General features: G+C 52.3%; 1 protein-coding gene across 6 annotated transcripts in view; it reads left to right on the forward strand.

Annotated features, from left to right (window-relative positions):
* The first annotated feature begins 384 nt into the window (after positions 1–384).
* The window catches only part of IQSEC3 (IQ motif and Sec7 domain ArfGEF 3), a 111,439-nt gene continuing 98,572 nt past the window's right edge, over positions 385–13,251 (forward strand). For 4 of the 6 annotated variants that reach the window (XM_077871525.1, XM_077871526.1, XM_077871527.1 and 1 more), the window contains exon 1: positions 386–1,080. In XM_077871525.1, coding sequence (XP_077727651.1) covers positions 503–1,080 — 578 coding nt within the window. In that variant the 5' untranslated portion in view covers positions 386–502. Of the gene's footprint in view, positions 1,081–13,251 lie in introns of all 6 variants that reach the window. The other 2 variants (XR_013364463.1, XR_013364462.1) reach the window with 1 other exon arrangement.

Below are 13,251 nucleotides of genomic sequence, written 5' to 3' on the forward strand. Positions count from 1 at the left end.
TTCCATTTCTCTCTCCTTTTGCCACCTTCTGTCTCTCACCCCCGCCCACCCCGCGCGCCCTCCCTCCTTGTCCCAGCCCCTTTCTCTTCTCTCCCTCTTCCCGTACCTGCTTCTCTTCTCCTACCCGTCCCGTCGCACTCCCCCAGTGCAGCAGTGTCCACCCCACCGCTTTCCTTTTCTCGCCAGATTTATCTGTCTCCTGCTCCCCTACCCACTCCCTCGTTTGTCTCCCTTTTCTCCGGTCAGCCCTGCAGGAAGCCGAGACTCCTCACGAAGCCCGGAGGTGGGAGGGTGGGTGGGAGGGCCCTGGCGCCGCGGTCCCGCCCCTCGCTGCGTGTGTGAAGGTCCGGGTGGCGGTGACGCGGCACCGGCGGCTGGGAGGGAGGCTGGGCCCGCCGGAGAGGGAGGCGAGCGGATCGCCGGGGCTGCTCGGCTCCTGCGCGCCCTCGCGCTCCCCGCCGCCCGCCGAGGCGCAGCCAGGGCGCAGGCGGCGGCGGGCGGCATGGAGAGCCTGCTGGAGAACCCGGTGCGTGCCGTGCTCTACCTCAAGGAGCTCACGGCCATCGTGCAGAACCAGCAGAGCCTCATCCACACCCAGCGCCAGCGCATCGACGAGCTGGAGCGGCGGCTGGACGAGCTAAGCGCCGAGAACCGCAGCCTGTGGGAGCATCAGCAGCTGCTGCAAGCCCAGCCTCCGCCTGGGCTGGTCCCTCCGTCGCCGGCCCCGCTGCCTGCCGCCCCGGCCGCCCCGGCCACCGCCGCCGCCGCCGCCGCCGCCGCCGCCGCCGCCGCGGCCCAGGAGCCGCTCCAGAACCACGGACAGCTCCCGCCCGCCGCGCCGCAGCCCGCGCCGGAGCAGCCCCCGCTTCAGCACCACGGGCAGCTCCTGGTGCAGCCCCAGCCGGGCCCCAGCAGCAGGGCTCACGCGCCCCAGTCGCCCCACCAGCACCCCGTGGCGCCCGGGGCCGTCGCCGACAAGGAGAAGGAGCGTCCCCCGAGTTGTTGCGCTGCCGCCGGAACCCTCCTTCAGCACAAATCCCCCGCCGCCCTCGGCAAGGGCGTCCTGACCAGAAGACCCGAGTGAGTGGGGACGAAGGGAGGGGCACTGTGGTAACAGAAAGGGAAGTAAATGTGTAGAAGGAAGAGATAAGGGGCAAATCGGGTTCCCCTAAGAGTCTGAGGGACTAGGGCAACCTGAAGTGAAGAGATGAGGAGGTGCTTGGAGGTAGAAGTGTGTCAAGGAGATTTGGGGGAATAGAGGGATTGGCATCAGTGTTTTAGGGGACTTAGGGGATATGTTGGAGCAAAAGAGACAATCCAGACCATTCTTGGGGGGCAAAGGAAGAAAGAAATAGGTGGTAAGTGGTTGGGGATATCAGAACCTGGGAGATTTTAAAAGGGACAAGATTGGGGAGGAAGTTGTGGTGAGGATTACACTGAAGAAAAAAGAACAGTTGAATTTTTTTTAAGTTAGGAAAAATTTGGAAGGGAGTTTGGGTAGTACAATTATTTGAATGGAGAGCGAGATATGAAAAACGCAGAGGCTTGGCAAAGAGGCATGTTAAGAGCTTTAAAAGGGCTAGGGTCCTTTTAAAGGACCCTAGTTGGAGAGTAGAATTGGGGTCTGAGAAAATTTAGGAGGCAGGGGATAAGGCTGAGAAGCAAGAAAGATGTGAGAAGGCATAAGTGCTAGAGGTAGAGGAAGATAAATGGTGGGAGAAAGCATTTCCCAGAGGAATGAGTCTGGCTCTTTAACTGATGCAGTGGGATCAAAGCCAGGAGTGGCTCTTTGGGGAAGCCTACTCTGCTCTGACCTGAGTGGGCATCTTTCTTCCGAATCTCCACAGAACCAAAGGGGCACAAAGACACAACCCACCAAGCCAATGGAGGACTCATTTATAGCATGAGGACTCAATCTGGCTATCGCCTTTCCCTCTGACTCAGGAGGATTTCTGTGCGGGATGGTTGACAATTGTGGAACAATGATGAGAGAGTTGGCAAACAGAGGTGTTGGTATTTGGATGTTTAAATCTCTCTGTTATGGCTGGTGACTGCAAATCTTGCTTCCACTTGGTTATTTGATGATATGGAGAATCTCGTGTTGGGTCCTGAGAGAAATATACTCATTAACTTCAGGGAGGGTCTTTAGGACCTCAAAATCTTTTTTTTTACTTTCAATGTCTATTAACTAAGGACGTGGGAAGAAGAGAGGAAAGAGGACTGGAATATTCTCTCCTCTGTATTGGGCAGGCTGTGACATATTAGCTTCCTTCCTCTGAGTATACAGGTGATGGGAGAACTGCATGGAAGAGCAGCTCAGGGGAAATCAGCACCTAATCAGCACCTTACCCTGACAATGGTGATGATGCTAAAGGAGGAGCTGGGTGGGGGGAGGAGGGAGGAGAGCCAAGAACCTCACCTTCAGCATGTTTCAGGTCTGCAGATACTTGTGAAGATTTGATGCGTTCCTTAAAAACTCATTTTCTCCTCATATCTATGTAGTTCGAGAAGTTGGGTCAGGATATGAGAGCTCACAGCATAGATTTGTCCAGAACCACAGGCTCTTAGGGGTGAAGGTCCAGGATGATCTGACTTGGCAGACCTATAGCAATTGATTCAAGCCCCAAGAAGATGTGCATTTCTTCCCCATTTGTCCTTCCTTCAGTTTCACAGTTTTCTTTCCTTATCTGGCTTATAAGCAGAAAGTCAGTTTTCCCTTAGTGCCCATGGTTCAACAAAAGACAACGTTCTTACAAGGTATTATGTGGCTTTTTCCCTAAATGGGGTGAGGGTGGAGAGAACTATTCCATTTATTTCCCTGGGGGCAGGTAATTATGGTTCTTCACCTGATTCCTCTCCTCATGCCCTTTGGTATCTCCCTCTCTCTTCTCATTTTTTTTTTTTTTTGCATCTCTTTAGGGAACTGTAAGCAAGAATGGTTGAGGAAAGATAATTTTTCTTGGAGAAAGACTTTGTGGTGGCCCCCAATGTAGCTTAAAGAGACCAAACTCTCCTGCCCAGGTGCCTTTGCTGGGAAGCCAGGGATTTAGGAATTACCTGGATTCCTATCCAGTATCCCAAGTCAAAACCAGAGACAAACCATAGCATCTCCATCTTTCCTTCTCCTTTGTCCTGCTTTTGCTTCATAGAAGAAGAACAAAAATAAGAAATAATTAGAATGGTGCAGGAGAGTGGAAGTTGTTAAAAATCTTTCGCTTAGGAAGTTGTGCCAGACACTAATGAGTTAATGCCCCAAGTAGCTCCTTCCTTCCTCCAGATCCTCCAGTTTTTGCCCTTGCTCCCCAGCCTAGACACCAAGAGACAGAGAGAGCACTCTACCTCCTCCCCGCAACTCTCTCTCTCCTTGGATGTGAAATCATGGATATCTTGGCTGTGTGGATGTATTCTCTGTGCCTTTTGTGCCGCTCATTTCTCCCCACTGTTTTGCCTAACTTCAGCCTGAGTTTTCCCTACAGAACCTCAGTAATGAAATCACTGTTGCTGATTACATTTGGCCCCACCCTGCTCTCTACCTTGACCCCCATTTTGTATGGCTATCCTCCTCTGCCCATACCTCTCAGTGGTGCAGGGCTAGATGCAGCCAGCAGGCAGACAGATCTTTATGGATAGGGGGAGGTGAGGAGAAGAGCAGAGCCAGCAACCCTCTCCCTGGTGTTTCTCCTGAGGAGCTCCCTGCTGAATGAGTTCTCTCCTGGGCATGCTGAAGTAGGAAGAAGATACGGCAGATGAGGGCTCTGGATTATAATTTTACTGAAATCTTTTCTCATTTTTCACTTGCCCTTCTCTGGCCTCATTATAGTAAAATCTTGGTCCTGGTGAGGTTGGTTGCTAAGGGTTGGGTGAAGGTTACATGGGGCCAGGCACTGTGTCAGATGCATTATCTCCCCCACACAGTTTGTCTCTTATCACCAGAACTCTTCTTCCTTGCCCAAATCCAGGAGAGGCAAGAGCCCCAGGGAACCTGGGACCAGGAAATAATGGATCATTTAATTGTCATCAGATCTGCATTAATATGCAGCCTGACATAGGCTCTCTCGCTCTTCAGCTGACAAAGATAGGAAGGTGGTGGCCTTGGAAGTCAGGACAAGGAAGCTACGATGAAGGGGTGGGTTAGTGCAGAGATATCATGGAAGAAAGACGCTGGAGGGGTTAACATTCTTCTCTGCATGCTTCCTGGCTCTTGCTAAGCTCCAGCCCCCACTGCTTTTGACTCTTAATGAAAGCAGAGATCTAGCTTCCTCCTCTTTATTTTTTCAATCAAGGCTCACAGCATCTACAGAATTGATTATCCCTTTCCTGGCTGGAGTCAGAGCCTCAGCCTGATCTGGCAAAGTCTACTTCTTGCCATGGAAGCACATGACCCTCCCAGAGGCTACTGGCTTCCATGTGACCACAGCTTCTCTGTCTGAACACTTTTTCCCATGCAGCCAGCCATGCCTTTAGAGCCCGGGGCTTGCCTGTGTTCTGCAGCCTCTAGGCAGAGGATTACTGGAGGCTGCATGAGATTCTTGAATTATAATCCAAATTCAGCTTCTACCCCAAACCCCCCAACTCCAAGTAGCCATGAAGTCTGAATGGCTCAGTAGCTCCTGTCTTCTCTTCTCTTCCTTCATCTCTTGTCTTCCTTTTCTACTTTCTCTTCCTCACTACTTTTTCCTTCCTCTTTGTCCTTCCTTCTCTCTTTCCCTTTTCTTCCCTCCCCTCAAACTCTTTCTCTCTCCTGTATTTTCTTCTTTCTATCTATCTTTTGGCTCCAACTAAGTTGCTCAGGGAAGTCTCCCATTCTCTTCTCCCATCCTTTGAGCATAAAATAAATCTTGGGCCATTCTTTGAGCTCCATGGTATCACACTGACTAGAGGCTGAAGGATAGCTAGACAATCATTAGATGTGCTTTTTAGCCTGCTGTCTAGAATGCTGATTGGAGCAGGTGTTTCCGCACCTACTGAGTCAAGGTTGTCTGCCTGGAGATGGCAGGTCCTGTATGGCCCATTCTGAGAGCTACTGAGAGAGTGTGAAGGTCTGTCAGTCAATCAACTCTATTCTATCTAGTGTCCAGTCCATTCGAAACCATATACCCGGGATCCCTGGGTGGCGCAGCGGTTTAGCGCCTGCCTTTGGCCCAGGGCGCGATCCTGGAGACCCAGGATCGAATCCCATGTCTGGCTCCCGGTGCATGGAGCCTGCTTCTCCCTCTGCCTATGTCTCTGCCTCTCTCTCTCTCTCTCTCTCTCTCTCTCTCTCTCTGACTATCATAAATAAATAAAAAATTAAAAAAAAAAAAAAAGAAACCATATACCCTGTGCTGTAGAAAACCAGGAAAGAAGCAAGCAGTCCTTGTTCAACATACTCGAGGCATATATCTAAAAACATCTAAACAAGAGTAAGCAAATTACTGCTGCCTCGAGCTACCCTCCATCAGAAGAGAACAGGGTGAAAACGGGGAGCATATTGAGAGACCAGAGAGAAGGTTTTCCCTGTTGAAGTCAAGGGTATATGTCAGGAACAGTAAGAGCCAAGGATAGCTGAAAGGAGGATGGAGCCCTGAAGATTCAATTCATGGAGATATCCGAATGGCAGGTGCGTATCTTCCCATTCCCTGACAGTACAGTCCCCCCAACTCTAATGACCTCCCATGAGGCTAAACTATCAATAGAGTAAGAGCCTTGGCACTTGGGGCCCTTGTCTACCTGTGGCTGGAAGGCCTGATTGTGATGATGCAACAGGAAGGCCAGTGCTCACCAAACTGCCTATGCTCCTTTTCTTCCTCTGCCTCCAGCTTCTAGCAAGAGAGAGGACTTCTAGCTGGTAAGCTGGAAAATGGGGCCAGAGAAGGCTCACTGAGAGGAGGCAGTGTGCCTCTTTTTGCTCACCTAGAAGTGGGCACAAAGTGGGCACTTATAAAGATATTTTGTTCCTCTGCTTGTCCAAGAGCCCAGAGCATTGCTCCTTCCTCCTTTTCATCCAAAAAAGACACAGTTCAAGAGAAACAAGTTACCCCTGCCTCTGGGAAAACCCAATGGCCTCCATCCTCCTCTCCAGCTCCCTCTGCCTTGCTCCAATCACTCTCTCCTTCCTTCCTCCCAAGTCCTTCCCAGGCCCACACATCAAAGCTATAAGGGCCCCATGATGGCATCCTGGAACATTTTCCTGCTGGCCTGAAACCAAACAAGAGGAGCAGCAGTTGGTTCTGCTGATTCAGCAAATAGCTGTACCACCTGCATTTCAAAGTTCACTTATGAGAAAAGGCAGATGGGGTCAGATCTGGGTGGAGAGCCAAAGAAAACAGCTTAGGGAAAAATAGGGATAGGGAAAAAGAGGGGAGAGCTGGGACCAACCACCGGATCTGTGGTCTAGAAAGGGACTTGGATCCTGAATTTAAATCCCCCTTTAAGGTTTTTAGGCAGCTTTGCTGGGGAAGCCTCAACATTTTTCACTGGGGCCTGAAAATATTCTCAGTGGCCCTGGACACTAACTACGTAGCAGCTTAGTATGGGGTTTCTTAGTAGGTCCCAGGGACAATCATTGTACCTGGCAAATCCCCAAAGGGAAGGCCATCTGGCAGGGTTTCCAAGGCTTGGGCCACTGCAGCACCTTCCTTCTCTGCTTCTGGAAAAGCACAAAGTACAGGTTCTCACACAGGCTGCAAAGAATTTCTGGTTTCCAGCCAGGAAACTGGTGGTCATCTCCATTTCAAGGAGTGGGGGCATTAACAAACAAAGAGGATGAGGAGTAGAGTGAGGGAGAAATTAGATTTTTCAGGCTGAGGGGAACTTAAGGAAACCATAGAATCACAGAATTTTCAAGATTGAAGTGCTTAAGAACATGGGCTTTGAGGTCAGGCATATCTAGGTACAAACCCTGCTCATGACCAGCTACAGAGATCTTATGTTCATTATTTACCTTCCTTAAGTCTCTGAGGTTTTGCTTTGTTTTGTTTTGTTTTAAGATTTTATTTATTTATTCATGAGAGACACAGAGAGAGAAGCAGAGACACAGGCAGAGGGAGAAGAAGGCTCCTTGCAGGGAGCCCAATGAGGGACTCAATCCCAGGACCCCGGGATCACAACCTGAGTCAAAGGCAGACACTCAACTGCTGAGCCACCCAGGTGTCCCTTTTTTTCATTTATAAAACGAAAAGTAATATAGTTCATAGTAATATAAACTTTGAAGGATTGTTGTAAAGTTTAAAACTTAAAAGGTATCATTTTTTTGTCTATTCTGGACACAGTAAGTGCTCAGTACATTGCAGTATTTCTACAGATAAAGAAACCAGGGCCCAGGGTTCATCCACAGTCAGACCACAGTGAAAGACTAGAATCCAAGTTCAGAATTCCTTCCGTGCTTCCAAACCTGCTTTCTAACCTGTGCCCTTTTCTCATCTATTCCTCTACCTTTGGACAATATGCATGCAGGCTATCCCAGATACATGACCGTGTAGCTCACCATGAAATGTAGCCAGGCAGGACAAATTCACCATCCCTGAGCAATCTGTGATGGGGTCTCACAACTTAATAGTTGGGAAATGCTTCCTTAAGCTCAACTTAAATGTCTTCTGTTGCATTTTAAGACAATGTGCAGTTCTCCTAAAGACATCCAAGGGATCCGAGTTATCACCTGATGCCCCATGGTGGTAAGAATGACCTTACCCATTTTCTAAGTGGGGAAACCACAGTCTCATCTAGTAAATGAACTTGTTAAAGATAAAAGGAAAGGGTGAGGGGAATTGAGTCTGAGCCAGGGGCATGCTTCCCACTTGTCTGGAATGAAAGCTATATCCATTTAACCCAATTCTTCCACCCTGGGAATGGAAGGGTAGCCCTGCTCTTTGCAGGCTTCTGGGGTTGTAAAAAAACAAAACAAAACAAAACAAACAAACAAACAACTAGCAAGGATTGCCAGAGAAAAGGAGAGCCTGATGTGTTGCGGGATTTGGGGTGGTGGGTTGAGGGGAAAAGCAGGGAGATTAGGAGAAGGCTCCATTTTCTCTGGTCAAGCCTAGAGATAAGAATTTCTTCTTCTAAGACTTTCTTAGATGAAATACCATTTAGGGGGAGAAAAACCAGGAAAGAAAAGATAGTGGGCATCTGAAATTCCTTCCCAGGGTGGCTGTAGCTGTGAGGCCACCACAGGCAAAGGCTGCTACTTGTGGCATTGGGCACGGTGGGGGAATGGGCTGTTCTGCTATTGCTCTTTGTTTGGAATAGCCCATCTGGGAGGGTTATGTAACTCTGCAGGACCAGTGTGTGTGCTGAGTGGTATCTTTTGTCCTCAGCAGGCAGGCAGGCTACTGGGGACAGAGGCCATGCAGGCCAGTCCAAGTCCCTGCCCACGTTCTGTGCTGGCATCCGGCCATTCCCTCTAGGCCACTGCAGTAGGGACCGGAGGGCTTTAGGAACTGGACCAGGGTCCTCCAGCTCCGTTGGGGAGTCAAGCAAACATCAGAGCTGGAAAGGTACGGAAAGGTCCTTTGGTCCAAACTTCTCATCTGGCAAATGAGAAAACTATGGCTGGAGAGAGAAGTGACTGGAGCAGAACTAGACTTAGCATTCTTCATCTGGCGCTGCTGACATAACCCAGTGATGGGCCATAAGAAGCAGCCGGACTGTTGCCTGGGTGTCTGGGGCCAGACCTATAGCTAGTTACAGGAATTCAAGGGACCCACGGGGGTCTCTGCCTTGCAGAATAGCTTGCCTGTGCCAGCTATTCCACAATTAGAGATTCCTTTCAATACTTCAAGGTTATCCCCCTTGTTAAAATGCAAAATCTCCTAGGACAGGAGAAAAACAACACATTTAGCTATATCAGACTTGACACTTCAGTATGAAAGAATTCTTATTTCAGCAGTGCCCAAGAGCAGATTGGATAAGGGAGGAGGCGGCCATGGTGGTACTGGTTGACTAAGGGACAGAGCAGGAGGCTCAGAAGAAGCTGAAGGGCTCATGAGGAAGGCTGTTGAAAGCCCAAGTGATTTTTATCTCTGCCATATTTTGCATGGAATTGGAATTGCCTTGCGTGGACCTGGCAAGCAATGTGGTGGGGGCACCCTGGGCACTCCCACACTGGCTTGCTTTGGAAAAGTAATTATCTTGGCTGTAGAAGGGATACTTGCCCAATGAGCTTCATGTGTAAAAATCAGTAGGCAGGAATTTAAGGAGCATCCTGACACTTGGTAATCTCTCTTGATCCTTTCTAGGATCTTAAAATAATTTTCTAGATGGCAAAAATTTCATACAACTCTATTGGGGTTTGCTGTGAGGTGGCAGGATGTGGGCAAGAGGGTTAAGAGGCAGTAGAGGGGGATCCCTGGGTGGCGCAGTGGTTTAGCACCTGCCTTTGGCCCAGGGCGCGATCCTGGAGACCCGGGATCGAATCCCACATCGGGCTCGAATCCCACATCGGGTGCATGGAGCCTGCTTCTCCCTCTGCCTGTGTCTCTGCCCCCCCCTCTCTGACTATCATAAATAAATAAAAATTAAAAAAAAAAAAGAGGCAGTAGAGGTTGGTGTTACATGGGCCTGGAGAGAGCAGGGGATGAGGAGCTAACTCAACATCTAGTACGTGCTTGATAAATACTGTTTGAATAAAAAAATTCCTAATATGTAGGTCCCTGGCAGGCTCAGTAATCACTGAGCGGAGGGAGGTAAGGGTATGATGTCAAGGCTGAAGAAGACCTCAGCTGGAGGGAGGCCCCACTGGGGAAGTAGGTTGTGCTTAGTTAGGCCTAATAGCCCAGGCTCTGTAGCTGAGCATGTGTGAGAAGCTGAATCAGAGGCTCAGCTCATAAGGTCAGTTGGGGAGTGAGGGGCACATGAATGCTCCTCCCAGCTAATAGATCCCCCCAATCCTATCTATGAGTATGGAAGGGCCTCCCCTCCCTCTGCCACCACCTTCTGATCCCAGACCAGTCCAGTTCTCAGTGTGGGGAAGCAGTGTTAAGAATTAAGCTTGAGAAAGCCCTCTAAAGGCCCATAGCCTCGCCAGAAGGTTGAACTAGGAATAGGCAAAAGGTCTATGATGATGGGACGGAGAGGAAGCCCAACTGTGGCCATGTTGCCAGGTGCAAAGAGAAAAGAGAGAGTTGGATTCTAGCCTGGGGGATGAAACCGGAACCAGTCTCAGGCTCCAGGCCTCTTTACTCTTATCTCTTGACCAGGCAGTGTCAGCTCTGTGCAGGGAGATGTCAGGACACTGAAGGGGGGTGAGTGGGTGTGTATACATTGTGGATGTGTTTGTGGGATTGAGTGGGTATGCTGTGCAAGGATGAGTGTGTTACTAGGGCTGGGGGAGATGGATCACAATGCACACCATAAAAAGATGTGTGGGCCTCATGGTGAAACTCAGCCTTCTTCCTGCTTCCCCATGGCCCCCTGGTCTGGTTACACAGTCTGGACTCTGGGTTCTATCTCCTTTCTCTGCATGACTTATTTCACTCTCTTGGCTAGCCAGGTCCTTCTGGGTCCCCCCTCTGTAAAATGGGGCAAGTCTATAATGCCTCCATCCTGGCTTCTGATCCCTCACCCTATTGCAGCGTGAAGGAGACCAGGCCTCTGGAGGCTGCCAGCTCCGGAGAGGAAGCCTGCCCCATGGGCAAGTGCAGGGGTCAGGGACCAGAGATTCTCTCTTGAGGTATTGTTTGGAAGCTCAGGTACCTAGCAGCCGTGTGATGCATGGAAAGCTGAGCTGTGATTTTCCCTGATCCCATCCTGACTTGGCCTGGCTTTGGCCAGGGAGGGCACCACATGACCTCTCAGGGCTTTGTGACCTCTCAGGGCTTCGGAGCTGTCAGGTCAAACCTGCTGTCTCCCTGCCTCCAATCAGGAATGCACTCCCCATCTGGAGCAGAGAGGCAAGGGAATTCCACAATTTCTTCCTTGATAAGTGATTCCAATGCACCACAATTTTCATTCAACACATGAGTTGAACACAATGATTATTTTAAAACAGCAACAGCAACAAAAACTCCACAAAGCAGTTGGCAATCTCTTGCTTGTGTCTAGCTTCAGTATTTCCTGTGCACAGTCTGGTCTTTACAGAGATGCCCTGGATGCTTCCAAACTGGCTCATTTGGCATCTGACTTAATTCCTAAGGGCCAGTCGTGGAAGGCCGGAGTGAATTCCAGAAGTAGGCAGGCCCCTGACCCAGAACTCAGGCTCCTCAGTCCTGATGACCGTGCCACCCTCACAGACCTGATCTGGAAGCTTGGTGCAAACCCTCCTTCTGGGCCTTGACATCCCCTCTGGTCAATGGGGACAATCACTCTGCCCCACTCTCCGACTCTCTCTCTCTCTCTCTCCTGGACTCACCAAGTTCATGAAAAGCAAGGCTAAGAGGTTGCGGCAGCAGGAGGACCCAGCTTAGACCTGAAAAGTGACTTCCAAATGGTAAGAGCCTTAAGAAGGGAGCTCAGGAGGGCGGACAGAGGGAGACGCTGAATTCCCTGTCCCTTGCAGGAAAAAACCGGGAGACCTCTGCAGTGTAGGGTGGCCCCCTGCAGGTCCAGGAGGGGCGCGGTGAATTCTGCAGGGGCTTCCAGCTCTAAGCACCCCAGGAATTCACCCCGGGCTCCCCCCGGACTTTGCGTGAAAACCGGGAGCTAGCTGGAGAGGGGAGCTCAGGGACCGGGAACCCCTGGCCCCGAACTCGCTCGGCAAGCCTGGGGAAAGCCCTCCCTCCTCTGGCCGCTTCCCCGGGGGCTTCTCCGCCGGCGGGCGCGCGCCGCGGGGCTCTCGGCTGCGTGGGCGGCCCGGCGAGCGGCTGACGGCGGGACCGAGCCTCCGGCCCCCGCGCCCCCCGCCCCCCGCGCGGCCTCGGCCCCCGCCCCCGCCCCCGCGCGCACGCGCCCCGCCCCGCCCCGCCCCCGCCCGGCGCCGCGCTGCTGAGTCACCGGCTCCCGAGGCGCAGCCCCGGCACCTGTGCGCTCGGGCTCGGCCGCGCCGCCGCGCCCCCACCTCCTCCCCCGCCCGCCTTCCGGGACCCCGCCGGGCCCCCCACCCCCTCCCTCTGCCCTTCGCCCCGCGCGGGCCGGGAGTCCTGCGCGTGGCGGTTCCCGCGGCCCCCTCGGACTCAGCCGGGCGCCCCCCCCCCCCCCCCCGGCGTCTGGGAGCCGCCCCCGCGCCGCCGCCGCGCGCGCCTTCCCGGAGCTGAGCCGGAGGGCGGGGGCCTCGGAGCCGCGTCACCCCCGGCGGCCGCCGCCCTGGCCCCGCGGCCTCCCCCGCCCTGCGCCGCGGCCGCTCCCCGAGGCTGCGCACCCCTCCCGGGCCTCTGTCGGCCGCGGCCTGCGCCGGTGCGCGCCGTCCGCCGGGGAGAAGGGGGGAGATAGGCGTGGGCGACTTGAGGGATCAGGATGCTGTCACCTAGGTCCGACCTCCACACAGCAGCCCCCGCACCCCCACCACCCCGCCCCCAGCCTCCCTGGTACCCAAGACGCGTGGGCAGGAGAATCCCAGCTGCGTGTCAGCCTTCCCGCGGTTTATATTTGTGTTTCATCCAGAGTCTTCACATGGGGCCCAACCTGTGATGAAGGATAATAGTTCAGAATGTGGCACTAGGTTTGCATCCTGACTCTGTCCAGTGCTCGCTGTGATACTCAGCAGTGACAGTCTTGGTCTTCTTTTCTGTAAAATAGGGATAGGCATAGTCCCTGCGTCGCAGGATTGCTGTGCAATGAAAGGCAATTCCACTAAAGCGCCGAGCAAGGCAAGTGCCTACTCGCAGTGATGACTCAAAAAAGTATGGTAGTTGGTGTTCTTTTGGGACCCTTGGGGCCAGAAAGTGTTTTTTCGAAGGTAGAGCACTCTTCGTTATCCCCCTGTGTCTTCCAGAGGGCTCAGAACAGGACAACTTCTCTTTGATAACCCCTCAAATATTTGAAGACTGTCATCTCTCCCATCCCTGGCCTTCCTGTCCCTGACCCACACACCCTGCCCGTCTCTCTCTCTCTCTCTCTCTCTCTCTCTCTCTCTCTCTCTCTCGGAAGAATGCACCTAAGCCTACCACTTCCTCTCCTCATGGCTTTGTGGGGTGCTCTGTGTGGTCACCTCCTCACTGCTCTCTAAAAAACAGGAGCCAGGAACACTTCCTTTGGCCAGACCAGCCTTGGTACGGGAGTCCCACCCTCACCCTGGCACAGCCACACAGTTCTGAACTCTGCCCATCCTTAGATGGCACCTAGGAACCCACTGGCTTTCTCAACCTGCAGCCACAAATGAGACCTATCAAACAAGGTCAC

The sequence above is a fragment of the Canis aureus genome, chromosome 25, assembly GCF_053574225.1.
Source record: "Canis aureus isolate CA01 chromosome 25, VMU_Caureus_v.1.0, whole genome shotgun sequence".
Lineage (NCBI taxonomy): Eukaryota > Metazoa > Chordata > Mammalia > Carnivora > Canidae > Canis > Canis aureus.